Genomic DNA, 23,462 nt, shown 5'->3' with positions numbered 1-23,462 from the left:
TCATACGAATCTGGTTACTGGGCTGAACCTGGTCCCCACGTGGTTGGTGTGACAGCTGTGAACATCCCAGATGCTCCACTCTGTGAGTCACTCCACGTGACTGGGTAGAGTGACTCTGTCCAGATTCTCACAGACAGCAGATCTGTGTTTACTGTGTATAGATGTGGGATTACTGTGTTTAGACGAGAGATTACTGCGTGTCGAAGAAAGACTACTTTATATATTTTTTATTTTCTTTTAACCTATCTACGTGACTTTACCAAAAGACCCAAAGAATATGAATTCCTGCAGTCACAAACGCTTTAAGTCAAGATTAAAGACTACTTTATTTAAATGGGAGAATACTGTGTTTAGATAATAGATTACTGTGTTTAGATAATAGATTACTGTGTTTAGTTAATAGATTACTGTGTTTACATAATAGATTACTGTGTTTAGAAGAAAGACTACTTTGTTAGATGGGAGATTACTTTGTTTAGATGAGAGATTACTTTTTTCGATTAGCGATTACTTTGTATAGATTATAGATGTTGCTTAGATGAGAAATTACTTTGTTTAGATGGGGGTTACTTTCTTTAGATGAGAGATTTATTAGTTTGGATAGAGGATTACTTTTTTAGATTGTGAATTACTTTCATTGGATGAGCGATTACTTTGTTTTGATAACAGATTACTGTGTTTATATGAGAGATTACTTTGTTTAGATGTTAGATTACTTTGTTTATATGAGACATTACTTTGTTTAGATGAGAGATTACTTTGTTTAGATGGGGGTTACTCTATTTAGATGATTTTTTTTTTTTTTTAATGGAGGATTACTTTGTTTAGAGGGTGGTAACACTCATTCCCCTTACAGAAGGAACAGATGTCAATGAATCCACTTGTACCGCCATCCCCTGGCAAGCCAGGAGGTGGTGGCCTGGCTCCCGTGGGAGTTTCACAAATTTGTGCGATCCTCCAACCCTCGCCTCCACGGCGCTGGGTCACGGTGCACAGAGCCCCCGGCGCTACGTGGGGTCACTTGCGAGCGATGTTCAGAGTCGGACCGTGACGCCGGCCCGCATCGCCGCTGGTTTTCAACCGCGGATCTTTAACGTCCGCCGTGAAGCAGGCCGCGTGCACGTTTGGTGACTCCCCCCGCGGTATTTACCAGGGCGGCCCCCGGGATCAAACCCCGAGGCTCCGCACGAAGCGGCGACCGCGCCGCCGCCGGGCCCCGTCGGCCCCCTCGCTGCGAGCGGCCGTCACTCGGCACAGCGCACGGCTGGGAGAGTCTCTGTGGGGACTCGGTGGGGTGGTGGGGGGCCCGGTTGGTCTGGGCCCCCCTCAAGTAACACCGGGGGAGCCCAACGGCACCAGACGTCTCCTCTAGCGGAGCAGAGCTGGGCACGGCGACACAGGGGATGAGTCTACGCAGCTTCACAGCTTCTAGCAGCACAGCGAGTTTATCAGCTGTGCACGTTAAACAATAGACATTAAATAACAACCACACATTGACAATAGCAGTACAGGAACAGTAAACAATAACGCGGTATAAACAATCCAACTAAATTTGCAGTCAGATAATTTCAGTTGTGGAAAGAAACACGAATCGACGGTAATTATTTTCATGAATTCAGGATCACGACTCAACTCATCAGACACTGCAAGGGATCCGCGTGCAGGGGCCGCGTTGAAGCGCAGGAGAGAGGCGACACCGCCCACGCACGAGGCCACCGCTAGCGGAGTCCAGACGCGGGCTGCCCCCTCCGGGACACGGCAGGGGGTGCCGAGGCTCGCGCCGCGGGGACTCGCGCGCGGAGTTCGTGCGGCGGAGAGACTCGTGGGCGACCGCCCAGGAAACAAACTCTCCCCGGCGGTGCCGTCTCCCCGTAGCGCCGGTAGCGGCCACGCCGGTGGGCGGGGCGGTCCTCGCGCGGAGGGAAGCGCCGGAGGGAAACCCGGCCCGGACTCGGCGAGGCCGATCCGCGCCCCGCCACCACCGTGCGTCCGCACGCCGCGTGGCCGTGATCGGCGACGCGGCCGCAGGGGGCGGTGGCGCGCCGCTAGGGAGCGGTTCGCGACGAGCGTCGCTCGCTCTCTGGGAGGGAAGCTGCCGTGGGGTCGTGGCGAGGAGGGCGCTGGACTCGCTATCCACGGGTCGCCGGCTCGATCCGATCTCCCGGCGCGGCAGCTGAAACAGCGGGGCAAGCTTCTTAAACCCCCGCCTCTGTCCGCCCGTCAGTAGATTGCTCACTGCAGTGAGTTGATGAGGAGGCCGCGTGTGGTGGGGTACAGTGTGGGTACTCTCACGTTTTTCAAGATGTCTGGGCAGTGTGGAAGAGTAGACCAAATACCCTCTAGAGGGGCTCTCTATAGCTTCCTCTACAAGACACCCTTCTGCCAGCAGTGGCGTGAGCGGGCACTTGCAGGGCTGCTTCTCTGCTTAGTACTTGTGTACAAGACCCTCGTGTAGGTGAGTGTTGTGTACAGGGGGTGTACTTGTGTGCCAGCGTGCAGATGGATAAAGCCAAATACCTGGAGAGTTGCAGGATTTCGCCTTTTTCAAACACACAACGTGGTTCATGATATTCCACATTTCATCTCTGCCTGCTATTATCTCTGCCTGCTTTTTCTACAAAAGCCTTCAGCGTATACGATCCTGTTCAATGTTACACGTCCAGGTGCAATGTTGATTGGTCGGTGCCGTTTGGTCGGGTCTCTGCGTAAGCCGTACTCAAGAAAATGTATTTTAAATACAACCAGGAAGATTCCCCACCAGTAGCTTCCAATACTTTTTCCCAGTTTATATTTTCAACATTTGCAATAATTTGTATCTTGTGAAATTCGTTGGTGTATCTTGTTCTAAGCATCTTGGGGGAGGGTGAGTTATGATACTTAGTGAGTCCATTACAGCTCTCCATTACAGTTCTCATGTTTATACCTAACATTCCCACAGACACCTCATGTGTTTAGAAGCTGTGATTAGCAACACAGAGACGTTTAACACGTAGGTTTTCATAATAGACGTTTTTGGGTTAGATCGCGTAAATATATAAATGTGTCGTTAAAACCCGCCACCACCCGACACAGCCAACTAGTAAGGGTTGTCACGTAAACAGAACGTGGCAATTCGTCACTAGTACAGCACACCGGTGTGTTGGAGAGCCAAGCCACAACATTTACAATCTGAGTACGACGTTTCGCCAGTAATTACAACCAGCTTCATCAGGCGACAGCCACATTTGTGGAGAAGTCCACCTGTTTTGTTCCTTATATAGAGGCATAGACGTGGTGACCACACTGCTGTGCTCTTGCGCAATGTGGGGGGGGGGGATTAATGATCCCTTTGGGGCTCGTATAATGCGGATGCATATACGTTGACTCATTAATCCCCCCCCCCCCCACATTCCGCAAGAGCACAGATGCTTGGTCACAACATCTACGCCTCTATATAAGGAACAAAACAGGTGGACTTCTCCACAAATCTGGCTGTCGCCTGATGAAGCTAGTTGTAATTACTGGCGAAACGTCGTACTCAGATTGTAAATGTTGTGGCTTGGCTCTCCAACACACCGGTTAGTGCTGTACTAGTGACGAATTGGCACGTTCTGTTTACGTGACAACCCTTACTAGTTGGCTGTGTCAGGTGGTGGCGGGTTTTAACGACACATTTATATATTTACGCGATCTAACCCAAAAAACCTCTTAAGGATGATATTGGTCGCGAAATCCTACATGTTAAACGTAGGATTTCGCGACCAATATTATTCATAATGAAGGCTTTTGGGTTAGATCGCGTAAGTATAAATGTGTCGTAACCCTCCACCGCCCGACACAGCCAGCAAAGATTGTCACGTAAACAACGTGCCAATTAGTTACTAGTTCAGCACACCGGCGTGTTGGAGAGTCCCTGCTCACACCACACGCGGATCTCTCCGAGTGAGAGTGAGAGGATGACTCGTCCCTGCTTTGCCCCCAGACGCTGCAGCCTGGAGCCGAGCTGGATGAAGAGGCGCTGCAGGAACTCCTCCCCGAGGTGAGGCGGCTCCCGGGGCTCCCTCGGCTCCGGCGCGGCACCGCGCACGGCGCTCGGAGTGCCGCGTGGCACGCGGTGCACGGGGGGCGACGTGCCGAGCGCGACGCCGGCCTGCCGCTCGTAGAGCGACGCGACACCGCACTAACTGCACTCGCTGCAGCGCTCCACGCGTCCACACTGAGCTCCACGCGTCCACGCTGCTCCACGCGTCCACACTGAGCTCCACGCGTCCACGCTGCTCCACGCGTCCACGCTGCTCCACGCGTCCACACTGAGCTCCACGCGTCCACGCTGCTCCACGCGTCCACGCTGCTCCATGCGTCCACGCTGCTCCATGCGTCCAAGCTGAGCTCCACGCGTCCACGCTGCGCTCCACGCGTCCACGCTGCTCCACGCGTCCACGCTGCTCCACGCGTCCACGCTGCTCCATGCGTCCACGCTGTGCTCCTTACACGGCAGTCGTGCGTCGTTACACCCGGACGTAGTCAGTGGGATCCCACGCTCCTTGTATTGATAAACACAGTTGTGGAGCTAAACATTGACAAGTACAACAATAAAACATTCTTGGAGTTGTATTGTGAGAGGAGAGGTATTATCGTGCGTATAAATACTCCCATGTCTATACTCCTTACTTTCATGAACCCACAATGACCAGTGTGGTGAAGTATGGTCAACTTACCCCCACAACCTGCACGGCGTGAGGAAGCCCTCATACAGCAGTGGATTGACGACACGGCCTACACACGTCCACGTGCACACTGCCAGCTACAATTCTCAGACGACGAATTTTCTTTACGACAGCAAAACGCGACCGCGAGGCAACACGCCGAGACATTCCAGTAACGGGCTACATGACGTCGGCGGTAATCCATTGTGACGTCACGGCACCACACGGCAGGGGGAGGGGAAGAGGCCCCAGCCAAGCGGGGAGCTCGCGTTAGGGGGGAGAGGAAGATTGACATGGGGAGGGGACACGGAGAGGGAGGAATCAGCAGCAGGCTGAGGAGAAGCCAGGGAGAGGGGGGAGGGGGGGACAACTAACCCCCTAATGAACGAGTTGACCCACACGCGGCTGGTGGGCTTAGCAGGCGGCCTTCCACCACTCCTCATTCCGCTGCCGCTTGACCACCGAGGGTCTCTGTCCCTCTTTCTCCCGTCCCGACCTCCCCACCTCCTCGTCTGCCCCGCTCATCGTAGACTCTGTAGGAAGGGAGACCACGTGACTTCGAGCTCCCACTCCCTCCCTTTAATCTTGTGGCTCAAGTGCTCCATGCCCGCCTGTGTCAGGGGGGTGTTGTGTCAGGGGGGTGTTGTGTCAGGGGGGTGTTGTGTCAGGGGGTGTTGTGTCAGGGGGTGTTGTACCAGGGGGTGTTGTGTCAGGGGGGTGTTGTGCTAGGGGGGTGTTGTACCAGGGGGGTGTTGTGTCAGGGTGTTGTGCTAGGGGAGTGTTGTGCCACTGTTTCCATGGAGGGGTTCGTGCTCCTTCCACTTGCCCAGTCGTCTTCCTGGCTACGATGCTAAAGGGTTGGAGTAGGGCGTGCTGCTGTCTCGTCACGGTAGCGGGTTTCAGGCCCCAGAGTCCCTTCGATCGACGGGGAGAGGTTAGTACCACGTGTCGTTGGACAGCACCAGAGTGTCGTGATGGAGATTTACAACGTCCGGACATAGCCACAAAGCATGGAGGTAGTCGGATTGTGATTTTAACGGAGCTCTTGAGGAAGAATGATGCGGGAGCCCTGGCAATGAGCATGGCTCGGCACACGCAGTGGGACACGGGCAGTGACATTGACGACGATCATCACGTGACGTGAAGACGAGTGTAGCAGGCGGCGTGCGTGCATCTCTACCCCTCCACTCTGTCTCCCTGTCTCTCGCTGTGAGCGCAGCTGAGAGCGAAGCTGAAGGTGGAGACTGAGAAACGAGGTGAGGAGCACTCCGTGTGTCACACTCAGTGTGTGTCACATACACTCAGTGTGTGTGTCACTTACACTCAGTGTGTGTGTCACTTACACTCAGTGTGTGTCACTTACACTCAGTGTGTGTGTCACTTACACTCAGTGTGTGTGTCACTTACACTCAGTGTGTGTCACTTACACTCAGTGTTTGTGTCACTTACACTCAGCGTGTGTCACTTACACTCAGTGTGTGTCACTTACACTCAGCGTGTGTCACTTACACTCAGCGTGTGTGTCGCTTACACAGCGTGTGTCACTTACACACAGTGTGTGTCACTTACACTCAGCGTGTGTGTCACTTACACTCAGTGTGTGTGTCACACTCAGCGTGTGTGTCACTTACACTCAGTGTGTGTCACTTACACTCAGTGTGTGTCACTTAAATTCTGTGTGTCACTTACACATAGTGTGTGTCACTTAAACTCAGCGTGTGTGTCACTTACACTCAGCGTGTGTGTCACTTACACTCTGTGTGTCACTTACACTCAGTGTGTGTCACTTACACTTAGCGTGTGTGTCACTTACACACAGTGTGTGTCACTTACAATCAGCATGTGTGTCTCTTACACTCAGCGTGTGTGTCACTTACACAGTGTGTGTCACTTACACTCAGTGTGTGTCACTTAAATTCTGTGTGTCACTTACACATAGTGTGTGTCACTTAAACTCAGCGTGTGTGTCACTTACACTCAGCGTGTGTGTCACTTACACTCTGTGTGTCACTTACACTCAGTGTGTGTCACTTACACTTAGCGTGTGTGTCACTTACACACAGTGTGTGTCACTTACAATCAGCGTGTGTGTCTCTTACACTCAGCGTGTGTGTCACTTACACAGTGTGTGTCACTTACACACAGTGTGTGTCACTTACACTCAGCGTGTGTGTCACTTACACTCAGTGTGTGTGTCACTTGCACTCAGCGTGTGTGTCAATTACACTCAGCGTGTGCATCACTTACACTCAGAGTGTGTGTCACTTACACTCAGTGTGTGTCACTTACACTTAGCGTGTGTGTCACTTACACACAGTGTGTGTCACTTACACTCAGCGTGTGTGTCACTTACACTCAGCGTGTGTGTCGCTTACACAGCGTGTGTCACTTACACACAGTGTGTGTCACTTACACTCAGCGTGTATGTCACTTACACTCAGTGTGTGTGTCACCTACACTCAGTGTGTGTCACTTACACTCAGTGTGTGTGTCACTTACACTCAGCGTGTGTCACTTACACTCAGTGTGTGTGTCACTTACACTCAGCGTGTGTCACATACACACAGTGTGCGTCACTTACACTCAGATTGTGTGTCACTTACACTCAGTGTGTGTCACTTACATTCAGTGTGTGTGTCACTTACACTACGTGTGTGTGTCACTTACACTACGTGTGTGTGTCACTTACACTCAGTGTGTGTCACATACACTCAGTGTGTGTGCCACTTACACTCAGCGTGTGTCACTTACACTCAGCGTGTGTTACTTACACTCCGCGTGTGCCACTTATACTCAGTGTGTGTGTCACTTACACTCAGAGTGTGTGTCACTTACACTCAGCGTGTCTCACTTACACTCAGTGTGTGTCTCACTTACACTGAGTGTGTGTGTCACTTACACTCAGTGTGTGTCACTTTTCACTCATTGTGTGTCACTTACACTCAGTGTGTGTCACTTACACTCAGTGTGTGTCACTTACACTCCGCGTGTGCCACTTACACTCAGTGTGTGTCACTTATACTCCGCGTGTGCCACTTACACTCAGCATGTGTCACCTACACTCATTGTGTGTGTCACTTACACTCTGTGTGTTACTTACACTCAGTGTGTGTCACTTACACTCAGTATGTGTGTGTCACTTACACTCAGTGTGTGTCACTTACATTAAGCGTGTGTCACTTACACACAGTGTGTGTCACTTACACTCAGTGTGTGTCACTTACACTCAGTGTTTGTCACTTACACTCAGCGTGTGTCACTTACACTCAGCGTGTGTGTCACACTCAGCGTGTGGTGTCACTTACACTCAGCGTGGCACTTATTCTCCGTGTGTGTCACTTACACTCAGCGTGTGTGTCACTTACACTCAGCGTGTGGTGTCACTTACACGCAGTGTTTGTCACTTACACTCAGTGTGTGTCACGTACACGCAGTGTGTGTCACACTTCGCGTATCACACTTACACTCAGGTATTGTCACACAACTATCACAGAACACTTGGTGTGTCACAGTCAGGCACTGTCACTTCTTTCAAGTCGGTAATAGTGAGTGCGTCACAGTGAGTATGATTGTGATTTTAGTATCTCACGTTAAGTGTCTTACAGTGAGTAAGTGACACTGGCTCACAGAAAGTGATTGTGAGTGAGAGTGAGTGAGTGTGAGAGTGCCAGTGAGTGCTCGTGAGTGAGTGTGAGTGAATGAGTGTGAGTGAGTGCTAGTGAACGAATGTGAGTGTGTGCTAGTGAGTGAGTGTGAGTGAATGAGTGTGAGTGCTAGTGAACGAGTGTGAGTGAGTGCTAGTGAGCGAGTGTGAGTGAATGAGTGTGAGTGCTAGTGAACGAGTGTGAGTGAGTGCTAGTGAGCGAGTGGCACTGTCCCGTCTCACCCAGACTACACGCTCGAGTCAGGAGACATCGCTGTGAATACCTCTGTTACAGTGAGTGTCTCAGTGAGTGTGAGTGAGTGTGAGTGAGTGAGAGTGAGTGAGTGGCACTGTCCCGTCTCACCCAGACTACACGCTTGAGTGGGGAGACATCGCCGTCCACCCCACGCGTCGCTCCGTGCAGAAGTGGCCCAAGGCCGGGGACGGCCTAATCTACGTTCCCTACAAAGTGTCCGTCGCCTTCTGTGAGTGGCCTCCCCTCCTCCTCCCTCCTACTCATTCTTTGTTCCACCTGTGCCTTGTCCATCCTGTGCCTTGCTCCTCCTGTGCCTTGTCCATCCTGTGCCTTGTCCATCCTATGCCTTGTCCATCCTGTGCCTTGCTCATCCTGTGACTGGAAGGTGACGAGATTGAGGGCAGAGTTCACATCAACAGAGTGGCCCTTGTATAGAATTCAGAGCTGTGCTCTGTGTGGATTGATAATCACGTGACTGGGCGTGGAGGCGGCTGTGGCAAGCTGGTGGTGAGCGGAGAGTCAGGGGACAGGGTTTGACCCTAAAGAAGAAACCCAACTCGGTGTCTTAGTCTCTGTGAGATGTCGCCTGGTTACTTGAATCCGCGTGAGAATCAAGCCACATCCACAAGTACTGACTGATTGACGCTTCATTGAATTAGCTGCAGCAAAATGAGGTTGTTGATTGAGATCTCACTAATGGTCATCTTAAGGGAGGATGGTAACAGAACTCATGATTGAAATAGGATCTAAAGATTATTGGAGGAATTCTCTGCAGCTCTCTATCAGAAATACATCCACATAGCTCAGGAAGCAGACCAACTCTCAGATGAGGACACACAAATCAAAGTGTCTATATACACATGGTATCGTCACGCACGGAGGCCTGTAACCAGGCCTCGAGTCTTTGACTTACATCAGTCGTGACTCATGATACACGCATGGCACCGTGCGTGTAGAAGCCAGTGATGTGCAGCGTGTACCCAGCATGCGTGACTGTGATGGGAACGCCGCATTGGGGCCAATGGAGCAGAGGAGGCGGTGCACACGACACGGAGAGTGTAGAGCGGCGCTAGGGAGCCTCGCGTCGTCACCGCGGATTGTGGAGATTCCTCGTGTCGCCGGGCGGGGGACTGCGGGGCGGAGATTTCACTCACGCAGGGACTCCGCTCCGGGCTTTATCTGAAGCAGTGCCGCTTACTCAAAGCAGCTTTATTAGACAGAAGGGATGGATACCAATTAGAAAGGACAGATAACGATGTTTGTTCTTCATCTGCTGTCATATACATGCAGTGGGGACCTAGCGAATGAGTGTTAAGTCAATAAGCCACACGTGACAGATGCTATCCAGTCAAAGGCAGTGGTAACCATGACGCTACTCTAGAACAACGAGTAGATTGCCGCACCTGACCCGCAGTGGCCATGAAAGAGAAGCAGCTCTTGATGAATGGCAAGTTCCTCTGTCAACTGAATTAAAGCAGCACCATGGTTTGAATGAGTGACGCCTCCTGCTGCCGGGTGGAAGCGCAGGGAGAGGCGGCAGTGGGAGCCATGAGGCCGAGGCGGCGGAGCGGCTCTCAGGCCCTGCCAACGGAAGCTCAGAGCTACTGCCACTCACATTTCACCCCATGCCTCGTGCCGTGCCACGGCGCCGTTGGCTGCGCTCTGCGATTAGTGTGCGCTCCTCGTGCGAGCACCGGCCCCGCCGCTCACGCCCGGTGTGTGACCTGCAGACGACGGCGACGTCAAGAAAATCGAGGAAGCGGCGCTGGAGTTTGAGAAGAAAACGTGCGTCCGGTTCATCCCTCGCTCCAATGAGGCCGACTACATCTACATTCACGCGTGGGAGGGGTGAGACTCGGATACATGGGCACGGACACGACAGAGGCACAGACACGACGGAGACACTACAGAGATATGGCCATTACAATAATATGGCCATTACAGAGATATGGCCATTACAGATACATGGACACTCCAGAGACACGGCCAGTACAGAGACATGAACACGACAGTGAGATGGACACGACAGGGGCACAGAGACTACAGAGACACTGTCACTCCAGGGATACAGACACAACAGAGACATGGACACGACAGGGACACTACAGAGATATGGCCATTACAATGACATGGACACTATATAGACACGGAGACAATGCACACAGACATGAATACAATCAAAAATATAAATAGACAACAAAACAACACTTGCTGTTTGCCACAGAGTGTCAGTGATGTCATCACAGCACGTGTCCTAGGCAAGGTGCACTTTGAGACCATGTGAAGTGTCGAAGGCTCACTGCTGGCAGGAGGTCACAGGACAGACCCAGGTGCCATGGGTTTCTTCATTCTGCATCACTGCAAGTCGGCGAGGGTCAACCCCAGATGGTAGTCAGTCATCAGGTCCTTGGGCATGCCCATGGGAGCATCGACTGGAGCAACCATTGCCTCATTATCAAAGCCTATGCGTCTGCAATTGACTGTACCCATAATACATTTGCAAGGATGCGATGGTGGTAGTCTTGTTAATGATGCCTTTTCTATGCACAACTTGAAAAAAAGTATTCCTGCAATCGCTCAATCCATTGGCCAGCTGGCCGATGTGCAGTGAGTACTACAAGGCAGCATAGTCTGTGCGCACTGTGAATCAGCGTCCATATAGATAGGGCCAAAACTGCTGCACAAAGTGAACTACAGCCAATAGCTCTACAGGTCACAGAGTACTGCTGTTCTCCTGAGCACAGCACATGGCAGCTATAGGCAATGACCAACTCTTGTCCTTGATAAACTTATGATAGCATGCTTCCAAGTCTAAATTTACTTGCGTTTGTATCTAGTGCAAAGCGCAAACTTAAATCAGGGCATGCAAGGGGTGGAACGTCTGTGAGATGTTAACGCAGCTGCACGAAAGCAGCTTCTTCTGCGAGACCCCATTGGAATATCTGATTTTTTTCCGCGTGGCAAGGTGCTACGGTTTGAAAATGGATGCCACATGTTTGACAAATCGGCGGTAGTAGGAAACATACCCCCAAAGTCTTCTTCGTGCGCATGCTGTCTTTTGGGGATCCGTGGCTACCCCTGATTCAGTGACCACATGCCCCAGATCATGCACCGAGGACTGCAGCAGATGGCACTTTGTGAGCTTCAGTTTGAAATTTGCCTCCCTGAACCATGACAGGTGACCCAAATGCTCCTTGTACGTTTTGCAGAAAACGTGATATTTTATATAAATCAAAGCAGTCTCCCACAGAAGGCCTGTGAGCACCATTTCCATGAGGTGTTGGAAAGTGGCCGGTGTCATCTGGACACCCATAGGAAGGCTGTTAAATTCAAAGAGTCCCTGTGGGGTCCTGAATGTAGTTTTGGGCCTCGATTCTTTAGTACATTGAACAAAATGTTCAAACAAAATGTTCAATGTACTAAAGAATTTGGCACTTGCCAAAGTATCCAGGAGTCCTCAATGTGTGGTAAGGGTCATGCGTTTGCCATCGTTAATCTGCTGGAAATCAAAACAGAACCACATGGAACTATCAGATGTCTTCATAAGCACGACCGGCGCCCCCCCATGGTCTAGTGGATGGTGAAATAATCTTTGAAATAATAATATTTGCAGTAATCTTTGAACACTACATTTCCTGAACCACCTGATGAACCTGGGTCTTTTCCACAGGGCTCATCCTATGTCAATTTTGACAAATAGGGGCTGTATTTCCTGTGCCGATCTGAAGCTCCACTAACGTAGAACACCGGAGGTCGTATGAACTTCAGATAAACACGTTGGCATTCTCGCAGCAATCCACGGAGCTGAAGCCGTTACATTTTGGTTTTGCATGGAACTTGCCTCCATCCATGAATCATCAATTTCCTTTGGGGACTGGTCAATTGCCCCCACCACGTAACACTTATCCTCTTTAGGTTCCTAGACTAGGAGCTGACATGAGCCAATATTGTCCACGCTTGTATGGTAGTCACTGTGTCGGAGGTATTTAGGACCTGCACAAAACAGCCCTTGGTTGTTCTGTACAATCGTATCTGCCACAGATAATGAGTGGTGATCTGTGGCTACCACACCTCGTGAAATTAACATAGCAGAAACTTCCTGAACCATGATGAGTGGAGTGTGGCATCGCAGCGATACGCATGGGAGCCCTGATCTGCCCAATTATGCCCATACTGTCTCCATTTACCACCATAGAATGAAAGTTAATGGGTGATAATCAGCGATATTTTACAGAGTACGGAAAATGATGGTAGCCGAAGTACCCATGTCGACCAAAACCAAAATCCATGCCCTGATGCCTGCGTTTGTCCCCCCCCCCAACGCAGCCATGGCCACCCACCTATATAGCTTGCGCCACTCTTTTGCCGAATATGGCCACTGAACAGTGAGCAGCGGCAGCAATGTAGATTATGATTCGCTATATGAGTGGGTACATACACAGATGGTGGTGAGAAAGAGGTGAGGCGGTGATGGTGGGGATGTGATGAAACAAGAGATGCAGCCATTTGCGTGATATGGGTTTGCTCACTCTGCCTGTTGCTGAAAGCCGACAGTCGAAACCCCAGACAGGGCGTAGTCAGTCCCTTGAACACCCTCGCAGGATGTGGCTTTCTTGTCTGAAGCGGGGTGGCAGACTACAGGCCTTGCGAGAACGGGGTCTCTCGGCGATGCCTAGAGGCTCCCAACGGCGCGTGTGTTGCTCCTCCTGGGCATGTGCTTATGTCTGCCCCTGAATGGCCATGACCATGTCGCTAAGCGTTGCCTCCGTCATTTTTGTTGTCGCTGCCCCCCACTCCCCCCCCCCCATGAATATCAGTGGTTCTGTGGCCTCTTCTGTCTGCTCTGCCACCTATGCCACGATGTTCACTGGGCCCTTAACTTCCTCGTGTGCTAGGATACTTTGGGCTACCTCCAAGGAGATTCCTGCCTCCTCTTTTACCATAGGCAGCACAATCTCTTCCCGACAAGAGAAAGCGATGAGGTGTTGAGTCACCAGTGTGTTTAGTACCTCACGTCCAGCTTCAGGAAAGTGCTTCTCTCCAGCATCAACAGCGTGCCTCGGTATGCCAGTGATGATTCCATCTCTGTGCACTACCAATCTTCATGGTGTGGGACCGGGAATGGTAGATCTCCACCAAAATGTGATACGTTCTTTGAAAGGGTGGTATTTAGGAGATTTCCATCATTTGTCCCCATGGTCTTGTCAGACATTAAAGTAAATCAATAAATTATCCTTCTTGCTCTCATGCAGAGGCCAGGCACCACAGGTTGGACCCAAGATCAGCTGTTTGTGTTCTATAGTCAGTAAGGGGAACCAGCCTGTAAATATAGGGTGGCCTTATGGGTGCGATAATGCATTTAGGCGACATACAAGACAAATGGTCATGGCCACAGAGATCTCACCACACTTTCACATGGCATTACAGGTTTGCCACATTGGTTCCCCAGAAGGCCAATTCGGAAGGGATGTCCCCTCCGTGGAGGTGTCAGAATTATCTTAAAGATCCCCTCACGTGGAGGAGGGGGTTTAACGTTTGTTTCCCCTCTGCTGAAACGGCTCTGGTATAGGTTCATATGTTCAGTCAAAGCGTGTCGGCAACAGCCGTATGGAGAGACAAGGCTTTGTAATTACATTGTTCAGTTGTCATAAGCAGTCGCCAATCGCTCCACTATCACCCACCTTCCCCGCAAGAAATGCCCAATATTTTCTATTTTGATTTAATGTGTTATGGTTTGGTGTGTAGTGTCGTGTTGAAAGTTATGACTCATTTCCAGTTGGCACTGTTAATGTTGGTCAGATTGGACATTCGAATTTGTTCTTAACTAAGAAGGAGATATCCAAGTCAGTTGACAGCATGTTTACAAGTCAGATTTGTCAAGCTAGGGTGACTATCATATACTTGTAACAATTAAAGATTAAAACTCTTAACACTGCAGTAATACAAAATGCAAATACATTTTAATTTAATTCCTAAGGTATGGTATAATATGTTGCAATGTTTGATTCCTAATACAAATATGTTTGATTCTTTATATACAGTGAGGGAAAAAAGTATTTGATCCTCTGCTGATTTTGTACCTTTGCCCACTGACAAAGAAAGTGAAGTGTCGAACGCCCGCTGGCAGGGACTTACAACAACAACCGCCATTCGCCACTAAGTGGCGGTGACGTCACCACGACGCTTGTGCCAGGCCATGTGCACCTTGAGGCCACGTGAAGTGTCGAACGCCCGCGGGCAGGAGGTAACGGGGCAGACCCAGGTGCCACGGGTCGATTGACTGAGATGACTGGCTGGTGCACCACCTGTGCCCCCTACTGTGCCAACCTGCTGTGCTTTAGCCACCCGGCGCTCCGCTCGTTGTTGTGAGCGTCGCTCCTCCGCCCTCCGTTGTTGTTGGAGGGCGACTGCCTCCAACTGCCCAATAGCGTCCTTCACGAGCCTCCTCCACAGAGGCCGATCTTGACACCGCTGGTACCAGTCATCGGCAAGTCCATTCAGCTCCACGTCCTCCTGTACCACATCACTCCATCTCTTCTCTAGCCCGTGCCGCGCCCGTTTAGCCCCCTCGATCCGGCCGAACAAAAGCTGTTTCGGAATGCGGTGGCTGGGCATGCGGGCTACATGATCCAGCCAACGGAGCCTTGCCTGCCGGAGGAGCTCACCGATGGGACCTTGCCCAGATCTTTCAAGGATTTTTGAGCTCCTCACACAATCCAGCCTGGTTAAACCCAGGATGGATCTTAGGCAGGCCAGCCTAAATGTTTCCAACCGGCGAAGATGCTCCATTAAGGGGGTCCACGTTTCGCAAGCGTAGAGAAGGGAGGGAATGACCGTGGCCGAGAAGCTTAGTGCAGAGCGACAAACCAGGTAGCTGCCACACAGCGTTACGCAACCGATGAAAAGATATTGCCGCTCGACTAATACGGAGTGAGACCTCTGCTGTTAAACTGGAGCCGGTCATAAGCACACTGCCCAGGTATGGGAAACTCTCCACTCTCTCCACAACTGCCCCATCACCGATTGGGAGTTTTGGGGGTGGAGTGTCCGATGGTACAAAATACCCAGGCAGGCGCTTAGTTTTGGTGGGGCTGATGGTAAGGCCCCGTCTCTTAGTGGCACGCTCCAGTCTCAGCGGCAGCGTCTCCAACTCCTCCTCTGAATGAGCAGCTATTACCAAATCATCAGCATACATAACGTGGTTGAGCAATAGGGAGCCATCCCTTGACCACACCCGGGCATCGATCAGCCTCCCATTATATCTGTACCAAATGGAGATTCCCCCGGTACAGCTATTGAAGGCTTCACGAACTACGTAGTCAAAATAGATGTTAAATAATGTGGGAGCCAGAGGACATCCCTGTCGCACCCCAAGGTGTACAGGGAATGGCTGTGACTCCCGGCCACGTAGTTTTACCCGGGCCCGCTCACCATCATGAAGGTCCTTAATGATCGTGAGCAGAGGGTCAGGGACTCCAAAAGCACGAAGAACAACCCAGAGCCCAGGCCTACTGATGGTATCATAGGCCTTGACCAGGTCAATAAAGCAGATGTAAGTCTTATTGGAATTCCCTACACCTCTGCTGGAGCAGACGGACAGAAAATATGGCATCTGTGCAGGACCGCCCTTTCTTGAAACCGCATTGGGGCTCCGCAAGCCTCTCCTCAGCGTGCTGGCGAGGCGATGTTGAATAATCCTTGCCAGGACCTTTCCCGGCACATTGAGGAGTGAGATGCCCCTGTAGTTGTTACAGTCTGTGCGGTCCCCCTTCTTAAAGAGGGGGACCACCAGGGCATCCTTCCAATCCTGCGGAACCCGTCCAGTGGTCCAGACTGTTGTTATGATGTCATATAGGGCAGTCTGTGCATAAACGCCACCCTCCCTCAGCATTTCGCTTGGGAGATCATCTCTGCCCGCTGCCTTTCCTGGTCTCAGACTCCGGATCGCCTTCAGTACTTCCTCAACAGATGGTACTTCAGCCAGCCACTCACAGGGGGTGACCTCTTCCAATATTTGAGGCACCGCAGCCTCAGCAGGGTCATCCTCACTTTGTGCCACGATGTTTTCCTGGCTGAGGGATTTTCCCTCCCCCAGGACCTCACAGATATGCTCAGCAAATCTGCAAAACTGTTCCTGGGGGTCGGAGATTGGATCACCGTTTTTTCCCCTCATGATGGTAATAGGTGTGGCGCTGCAGGTTACTTTTTTGGAGTTAAATAGAGATTGGTGATCGCGGGCCACTGAGGCAGACTCCATCTCCTCAGAAACCCATGACCACCACCCATCCTTGCAGCACCTCACGGCTCTCCAAACCTCCGAGCGAAGGCTGCGGTAAGCCTCCTCATTCTCTGACGTGGGATTCTGTAGCCGATGACAGTGGGCCTGTCGCTTTTTCTCAATCATCCTGAACACCTCCTCTGTCAGCCAGGGTCTCTGGGGAGGTCTGGACCGTGTACCCAAAGCAGCCATTGCAGCTGCATGAGTCACAGTCCTAAACCTCACCCATTTACCCTCGACATCAGGAGGAGTGGGGGACGATGCCAATCCCAGCCGCAAGCGATGATGAAATTCTCGCTTGCAACTTTCATCAGATAACTGAGACCACGGCACTTTAGGTTGGAATGGGGTCCTGGGTGTACACCCTCCACCGGAGTGGAAGAATGGCAGGCTTATCTTACAGATGACTATTCAATGGTCAGAGGGCAGATCAGCTCCACGGTAGGTCCTGGTGTCAAGGACATGGGCTCGCATCCGCTGGTCCGTCACTTTGTAGTCCAGCAGATGTTCTTGCTTGGACCCGGCATGTATCCATGATGTTGTGTGGATGCGCCGATGCCGGAACAGCGTATTGGTAATTACAAGCCCATAGGCTGCACAAAAATCTAGCAGCCTCCTACCGTTGTTATTGAGCTGATCTGGCCCATGCCCTCCAATCACTCCAGACCAGGTGCCAGCATCATGACCAACTTGGGCATTGAAGTCACCCAACATTATGACTCTATCCCGAGGTGTTGGTACGGCCCAATGCGCGCAATAAATAAATAAATCAAGCGAAATCACACTAAATGGCTAATTAAACGAATTTAAAGTTTACGGACGGGAAAACGGAATAGCCTATTCCCACCGCGGGGCTTAGGGCGTGCTGCCTGTCAACTTTTTTTCTGCGTAAACCCAACCGTTCGAGAGCCAAATCCCTCGCAGACGCACACGCGCAGAGACTTTTATATAGGTTAGATAATTTTAATGGTAGGTTTATTTGAACAGTGAGAGACAGAATAACAACAATAAAACCCAGAAAAACACATGTCAAAAATGTTATGAATTGATTTGCATTTTAATGAGGGAAATAAGTATTTGACCCCTCTACAAAACATGACTTAGTATTTGGTGGCAAAACCCTTGTTGGCAATCACAGAGGTCAGACGTTTCTTGTAGTTGCCCACCAGGTTTTCACACATCTCAGGAGGGATTTTGTCCCACTCCTCTTTGCAGATCTTCTCCAAGTCATTAAGGTTTCGAGGCTGACGTTTGGCAACTCGAACCTTCAGCTCCCTCCACAGATTTTCTATGGGATTAAGGTCTGGAGACTGGCTAGGCCACTCCAGGACCTTAATGTGCTTCTTCTTGAGCCACTCCTTTGTTGCCTTAGCCATGTGTTTTGGGTCATTGTCATGCTGGAATACCCATCCACGACCCATTTTCAATGCCCTGGCTGAGGGAAGGAGGTTCTCACCCAAGATTTGACGGTACATGGCCCCGTCCATCGTCCCTTTGATGCGGTGAAGTTGTCCTGTCCCCTTAGCAGAAAAACACCCCCAAACCATAATGTTTCCACCTCCATGTTTGACGGTGGGGATGGTGTTCTTGGGGTCATAGGCAGCATTCCTCCTCCTCCAAACACGGCGAGTTGCGTTGATGCCAAAGAGCTCCATTTTGGTCTCATCTGACCACAACACGTTCACCCAGTTGTCCTCTGAATCATTCAGATGTTCATTGGCAAACCTCAGATGGGCATGTATATGTGCTTTCTTGAGCAGGGGGACCTTGCGGGCGCTGCAGGATTTCAGTCCTTCACGGCGTAGTGTGTTACCAATTGTATTCTTGGTGACTATGGTCCCAGCTGCCTTGAGACATTTTTGACATGCGTTTTTCTGGATTTTTTGTTGTTATTCTGTCTCTTACTGTTCAAATAAACCTACCATTAAGTAGGAACAAGCTTGTTTCCTCCCTTAACATCGCAAATCTTCCATCACAAATATGCTGAAGCAGAAGATTAGTGCTGGATACAGTCACATTTGTAACTTTGATCCTAACCGGTGTTTCGATAGTTAATTGTTAATGTGTATTTTTTTTGAGGGACTGTGTGTTATATTGGTGTGGTCTGGCTCTGTTTGATGTTGTTTTTGCTTACTTTCCCAAGCTTGATAAATTAGACATATATGTTTTGTGACCTGCTTACCTTTTTCTATAATTGATGCTTCTATCGCTTTATTTTGCTGTAACTTGCTGGCATCTGTGAAAAAGAGCTTCATAGCCCATCGGATTCCTCCAGTCTAAATAAAGATTCTGATTCAATCATCAAACATTTCTAACAAGCTGTATGTAAATATTGTCGATTATCAAACATAGTATTATAAACATGCTGAATTGCAATATATTGTTGATTTTCAAACATGTCAATATGCTGTAAAGTATTTTAATATGTTGTCTATTATCAACTGCTTGTGCCAACTGAATCGACAATATATTAAATACACTGCTCTGTAGTCTATGATCAAGTCTGCGTGGATAGTGTGTGCGGTGCATGGCTTTGCTCTGGTGGCCATAGTCCAACTTTCTCCACAAATTACATCGCCATATTCGTCGAGGCACAGTGTGTGGGTATAGGAAGCAAAATCCTTAAAATAAGATGCATTCAGCCATGTTAATGGTGTAAAAAACCTTCATTTTGTGACATCAATTAAATACAATGCTAGTTGTTTGCTTGAAATGTCTTCATTATTTAATGCTGGTGGTAGTAATGTAGCCCAACATCTACAGTCTGTTTTCCAGAATTTTCACCCGGGATTGAAGTGGCCTGCTCGACTGACTGTAGTTACCTGCTGACTGAGTATCCACATGCAGTTAGCCAGGCTCAGAGTCAGAGGGGGAAGCCCATGGTCGGTTCAGATATTAATCACTGATGTTGGCCATGAGCAGGAATTGAACTTGGGTCGCTAGTGGACTAACCTCCTATATACCACTCACACATTACAGAGACACAGATACGACATACATTCCAGAGCTAAAGCCACTGGAACAGACACCGATACTACAACAGACATACAGATACTGCAGAAAATGTACAGTACAAAGACAGATACAGACACTACAGAGATGCAAGCACTACAGAGGAAGCAACCATTACAGAGATACATCGAATAGAGGCACCGACGTTACAGAAACACACCTTACAGAAATGTAGACACTACCTAAAGAGACAAACACTCCTAAGAGTCAGCCTCTGCTGAGACACTGGCGCTAGAGACATGGACACTACAGATACAGCTAGTACAGAGACACAGATACTCTAAAGACACACTAGTCAGGCTTCAGAAGGGAACTATCAGGATCAATTCCACCAATTTGGTTATTGGTTATATGTGGGTTAACCATTTTTGAGACAGGTATAAAATATCAGGGCAGTAATGATTAAGCTCAGTTTTGAAATGTTCAAATTTAGCCATTAGGCCTCTGATATTAACGTGTAAAATGCCAAATCCTTGCATGTTGTTCAAATCCATGGCACTCCACACTAATGATGGTTGGGAAGTATCGTTCATGGGTCTAGGGTTTGCATCAATACCTGACATCTCTGCTATCTATATATAGTAATCTAATTATTTGGTGATGCTGCTTTGGTAGTGTTGCACAGGCAGAACATTACAATAAAACACATGCATCTACCTTATAATCAGACATATGTATAGGTTACGTTTTGAGTAATGGCTCTTTTTCCTTGCACATACGTAAGTACAGTGATATGATTTTGAATAAACATATAATTCGCCTAGTTGTTCGTAGGCTTTTCAATAACAAATAAATATTGATTAAACCTGTCGATAACTCTCTTGGTTGTGTCTCGTAAGCATCATATCAAAGTGGCGTCTCCACCGTGTGATGTAAAATAGGTTTAAGTTATTTTTACAGACCTTTAAAATGTTACCCGATTAAGCAATTTTTATATTCTTGGTTCTTTCGGTAAAGTCACGTAGAAAGGAAACAATAAAATAAAAATATAAAACAATAAAATTATCACGACGTTTCTACTGCAACACAAGCAATCATCATCAGGTGTGAAAACCACAGCAAGAAAATTTGAAAAAAGTGGCGTTTTTTTACGTTAGCACTACGGAGAGCGATTTGCCAGTTATTCAGATGGACGAGTCCATCTATGTTCGGAAAAGAGGAGGGGGGAGACGAAAACAATGGATGCGGTCTGAAAGCTACCGTAAGCGTGAACAATCAGTTAAGACCCGAAATGGTTTATCAAATCCTTCCAATGATTGCTAAGCCAGAATCCATCTTCTCGGTTGAAATTGTCTTTGTGTTTGTATATGTGGATAGCCTCATGAAAGAATCTCTCATGGTAGCCAGATGGCTTGCAGAGAACCTCTGTCTTGGAGAAGTCAATGTCATGTGAGCCTACTGAATTATAACAGTGATCTGCCACGGCCTACTGAATTATAACAGTGATCTGCCACGGCCGAGGTGTTGGTCCTACCGTGTTTTAGGTCTGCTTTGTGTTCACGAATGCGGTCCGAGACATGTCGTTTTTTATTTTTTTTATTTTTATGATTTTATTGTTTCCCTTCTATGTGACTTTACTGAAAGAACCAAGAATATGAATCCCTGCAGTCACGAAAGCTTTAAATCAAAATGTAACCAATTTTTGTTTACTCTTCTGCTTTAGCCAAATATTTAAAGCCGATTTTATTTTGTTCAGAACCAATTACAACTGTGGAATTTGGTGTGCTTCTAGTTAATGTTTGATGTATATATTAGTGTGAAAGATAATGCCAAATAAAACAGTTTTACTAAGGATAGCGTGGATATTGTTGATATCCTGTAGGTGAGATGATTTATAACTTTGATGTGTGCACTCTTGGAGGACTGGTCAGTGAGAACATGTATTTAAAATGGGCGTGTTTGCCAGACTATGGTAACATGGTTGAACAGATGTGAGAGTGACTTTTTGAAGACATGACTGGATAAGGGAGATTAAAGATATTTGATAGTGAGATTGGTAATATTATAATGACAGTAGGTGATAATGATTGAGGTATGATTATTGATCACATGATTTCTGTGGTGATCAGATACATTTATACAGGATTCTCCCAGAGTTTTAAGACATTCAGGAGGCTTCTGCACTGTGATATTTGGCCATTTCTATTTTGATGAATGTTTTACATGTGATTTGTGCATGTTGACATTTGGGTTGTGTACTTTTGGTGTTCATGTGTAATGTTGATCATAGTGCATTGGTGTAATAGTTTGCAGTGTGTGTGTATGTGGTATTAGCATGGTTGTGTTATTTAATCCAATTTTATATTTATGGAGTCCATTTACTCAAGGCACATGACAGTTTAAAAAATGGTGACAAAATATAATGATTTAGATGGCAGGGGCATGCAAGGAGTATACCATTGTTATTGGGCTGGGTGTGGATATGGATGATATAGAGAGGTGTAATGTTAATGTGAATGAGATAGGGCTTAAATAAAGGTGATTTCTTTGGAGGAAGCATCGACTTTTTCTCTTTTGAGTGCTAAGTATACGAAGGATGGTGCTGATATGCTGTTTTTGCAGGAATTGGTCGTTCCTCGGCCATCAGGGTGGGGACCAGGCGCTGTCCCTTGTGCCTGGGAAGGTGACCAAGGGCACGGTTCTGCATGAGTTGATGCACGCGCTCGGCTTCCACCATGAGCACTGCCGCAGCGACCGCGACGACCACGTCTGGGTGCTGAGCGACAACATCAAGGAAGGTGAGTGTAATGTGGTTGTGTGAATCTGAGGAGTGTGCTAATAGCCTGCCAGATAGAGGTCTATATGGTTCCCCATGAAGTAGATCAAAAGTAGATCCATGTGATATATGTCTTGGAGCACGGTGTTCTGCTGCTAACTACTATCAAGAACAAGATATATAGCAATGATTTAAAACCTGAAGGAAACAGAAGGTAAAATGTTGGTTTGCTAACCAGTCACTCTCTCCTGATGACTCTTTGCATCTTGATCTGTCCCTTTTCCTCCTGCCAGTGAGCTTTCACCTCTATGCAACATATTTTAGGACAGGCACTGTTATGATACTGTCATATTGTTGGTGCCTGTTACTGCTGTATGGTACGCGGCGAATCCATTGGCATGGAGCACACCGGTGGGCGTTTTATGATCCTAGGACTCCTCAGTATTGGCGTGAGTTAAACTTGAATCTGGATTCTTGCAGAAACATGCATGTTGTGGATTATCATATAAAAGGACGATTTGTGTTACGTTTGTCTTTAATTTTGGAAAATCTTTTGACAAAGATGACCAAGTCTATTGTTGGTTCAATACATTCTTGTTTTTTTTTATCAGGCAGCCAGAATCAGTGGTCATTCCTATACCTAAACAAGCATTTTATTCGCATGTGCATCACAGAGCTCATGATACAGCTTTCCCATAAAAAAGCTTTATATATAAAATCATCACGTTTATCATTCCCACAGCCTTAGAATACAAAATCATGCAATAATATATATAACGAAACTAAAGCATCTTTTGTATGGCACTGTCACGAGCAGATGTGGTGAGATATGATTGTGTGCTCTTGCACCACTGGTAATGCAGGCCCTTACT

The 23,462-nt window shown here is 48.6% G+C and overlaps 1 protein-coding gene across 5 annotated transcripts in view; it reads left to right on the top strand.

Annotated features, from left to right (window-relative positions):
* Window positions 1-23,462, top strand: part of LOC116940453 (uncharacterized) — a 393,679-nt gene that overhangs the window by 70,046 nt on the left and 300,171 nt on the right. For all 5 annotated transcript variants that reach the window (XM_076056201.1, XM_076056147.1, XM_076055989.1 and 2 more), the window contains exons 9-13: window positions 3,962-4,018; window positions 5,905-5,941; window positions 8,697-8,813; window positions 10,315-10,432; window positions 22,437-22,612. In XM_076056201.1, coding sequence (XP_075912316.1) covers window positions 3,962-4,018; window positions 5,905-5,941; window positions 8,697-8,813; window positions 10,315-10,432; window positions 22,437-22,612 — 505 coding nt within the window. The remainder of the gene's footprint in view (window positions 1-3,961; window positions 4,019-5,904; window positions 5,942-8,696; window positions 8,814-10,314; window positions 10,433-22,436; window positions 22,613-23,462) is intronic.

Source organism: Petromyzon marinus, chromosome 1, assembly GCF_048934315.1.
Source record: "Petromyzon marinus isolate PM22_M1 ecotype Great Lakes invasive population chromosome 1, UKy_Petmar_22M1.pri1.0, whole genome shotgun sequence".
Lineage (NCBI taxonomy): Eukaryota > Metazoa > Chordata > Hyperoartia > Petromyzontiformes > Petromyzontidae > Petromyzon > Petromyzon marinus.
Note: the sequence above shows the minus strand (reverse complement) of the source record. Positions and strands in the feature narration are given on the sequence as shown.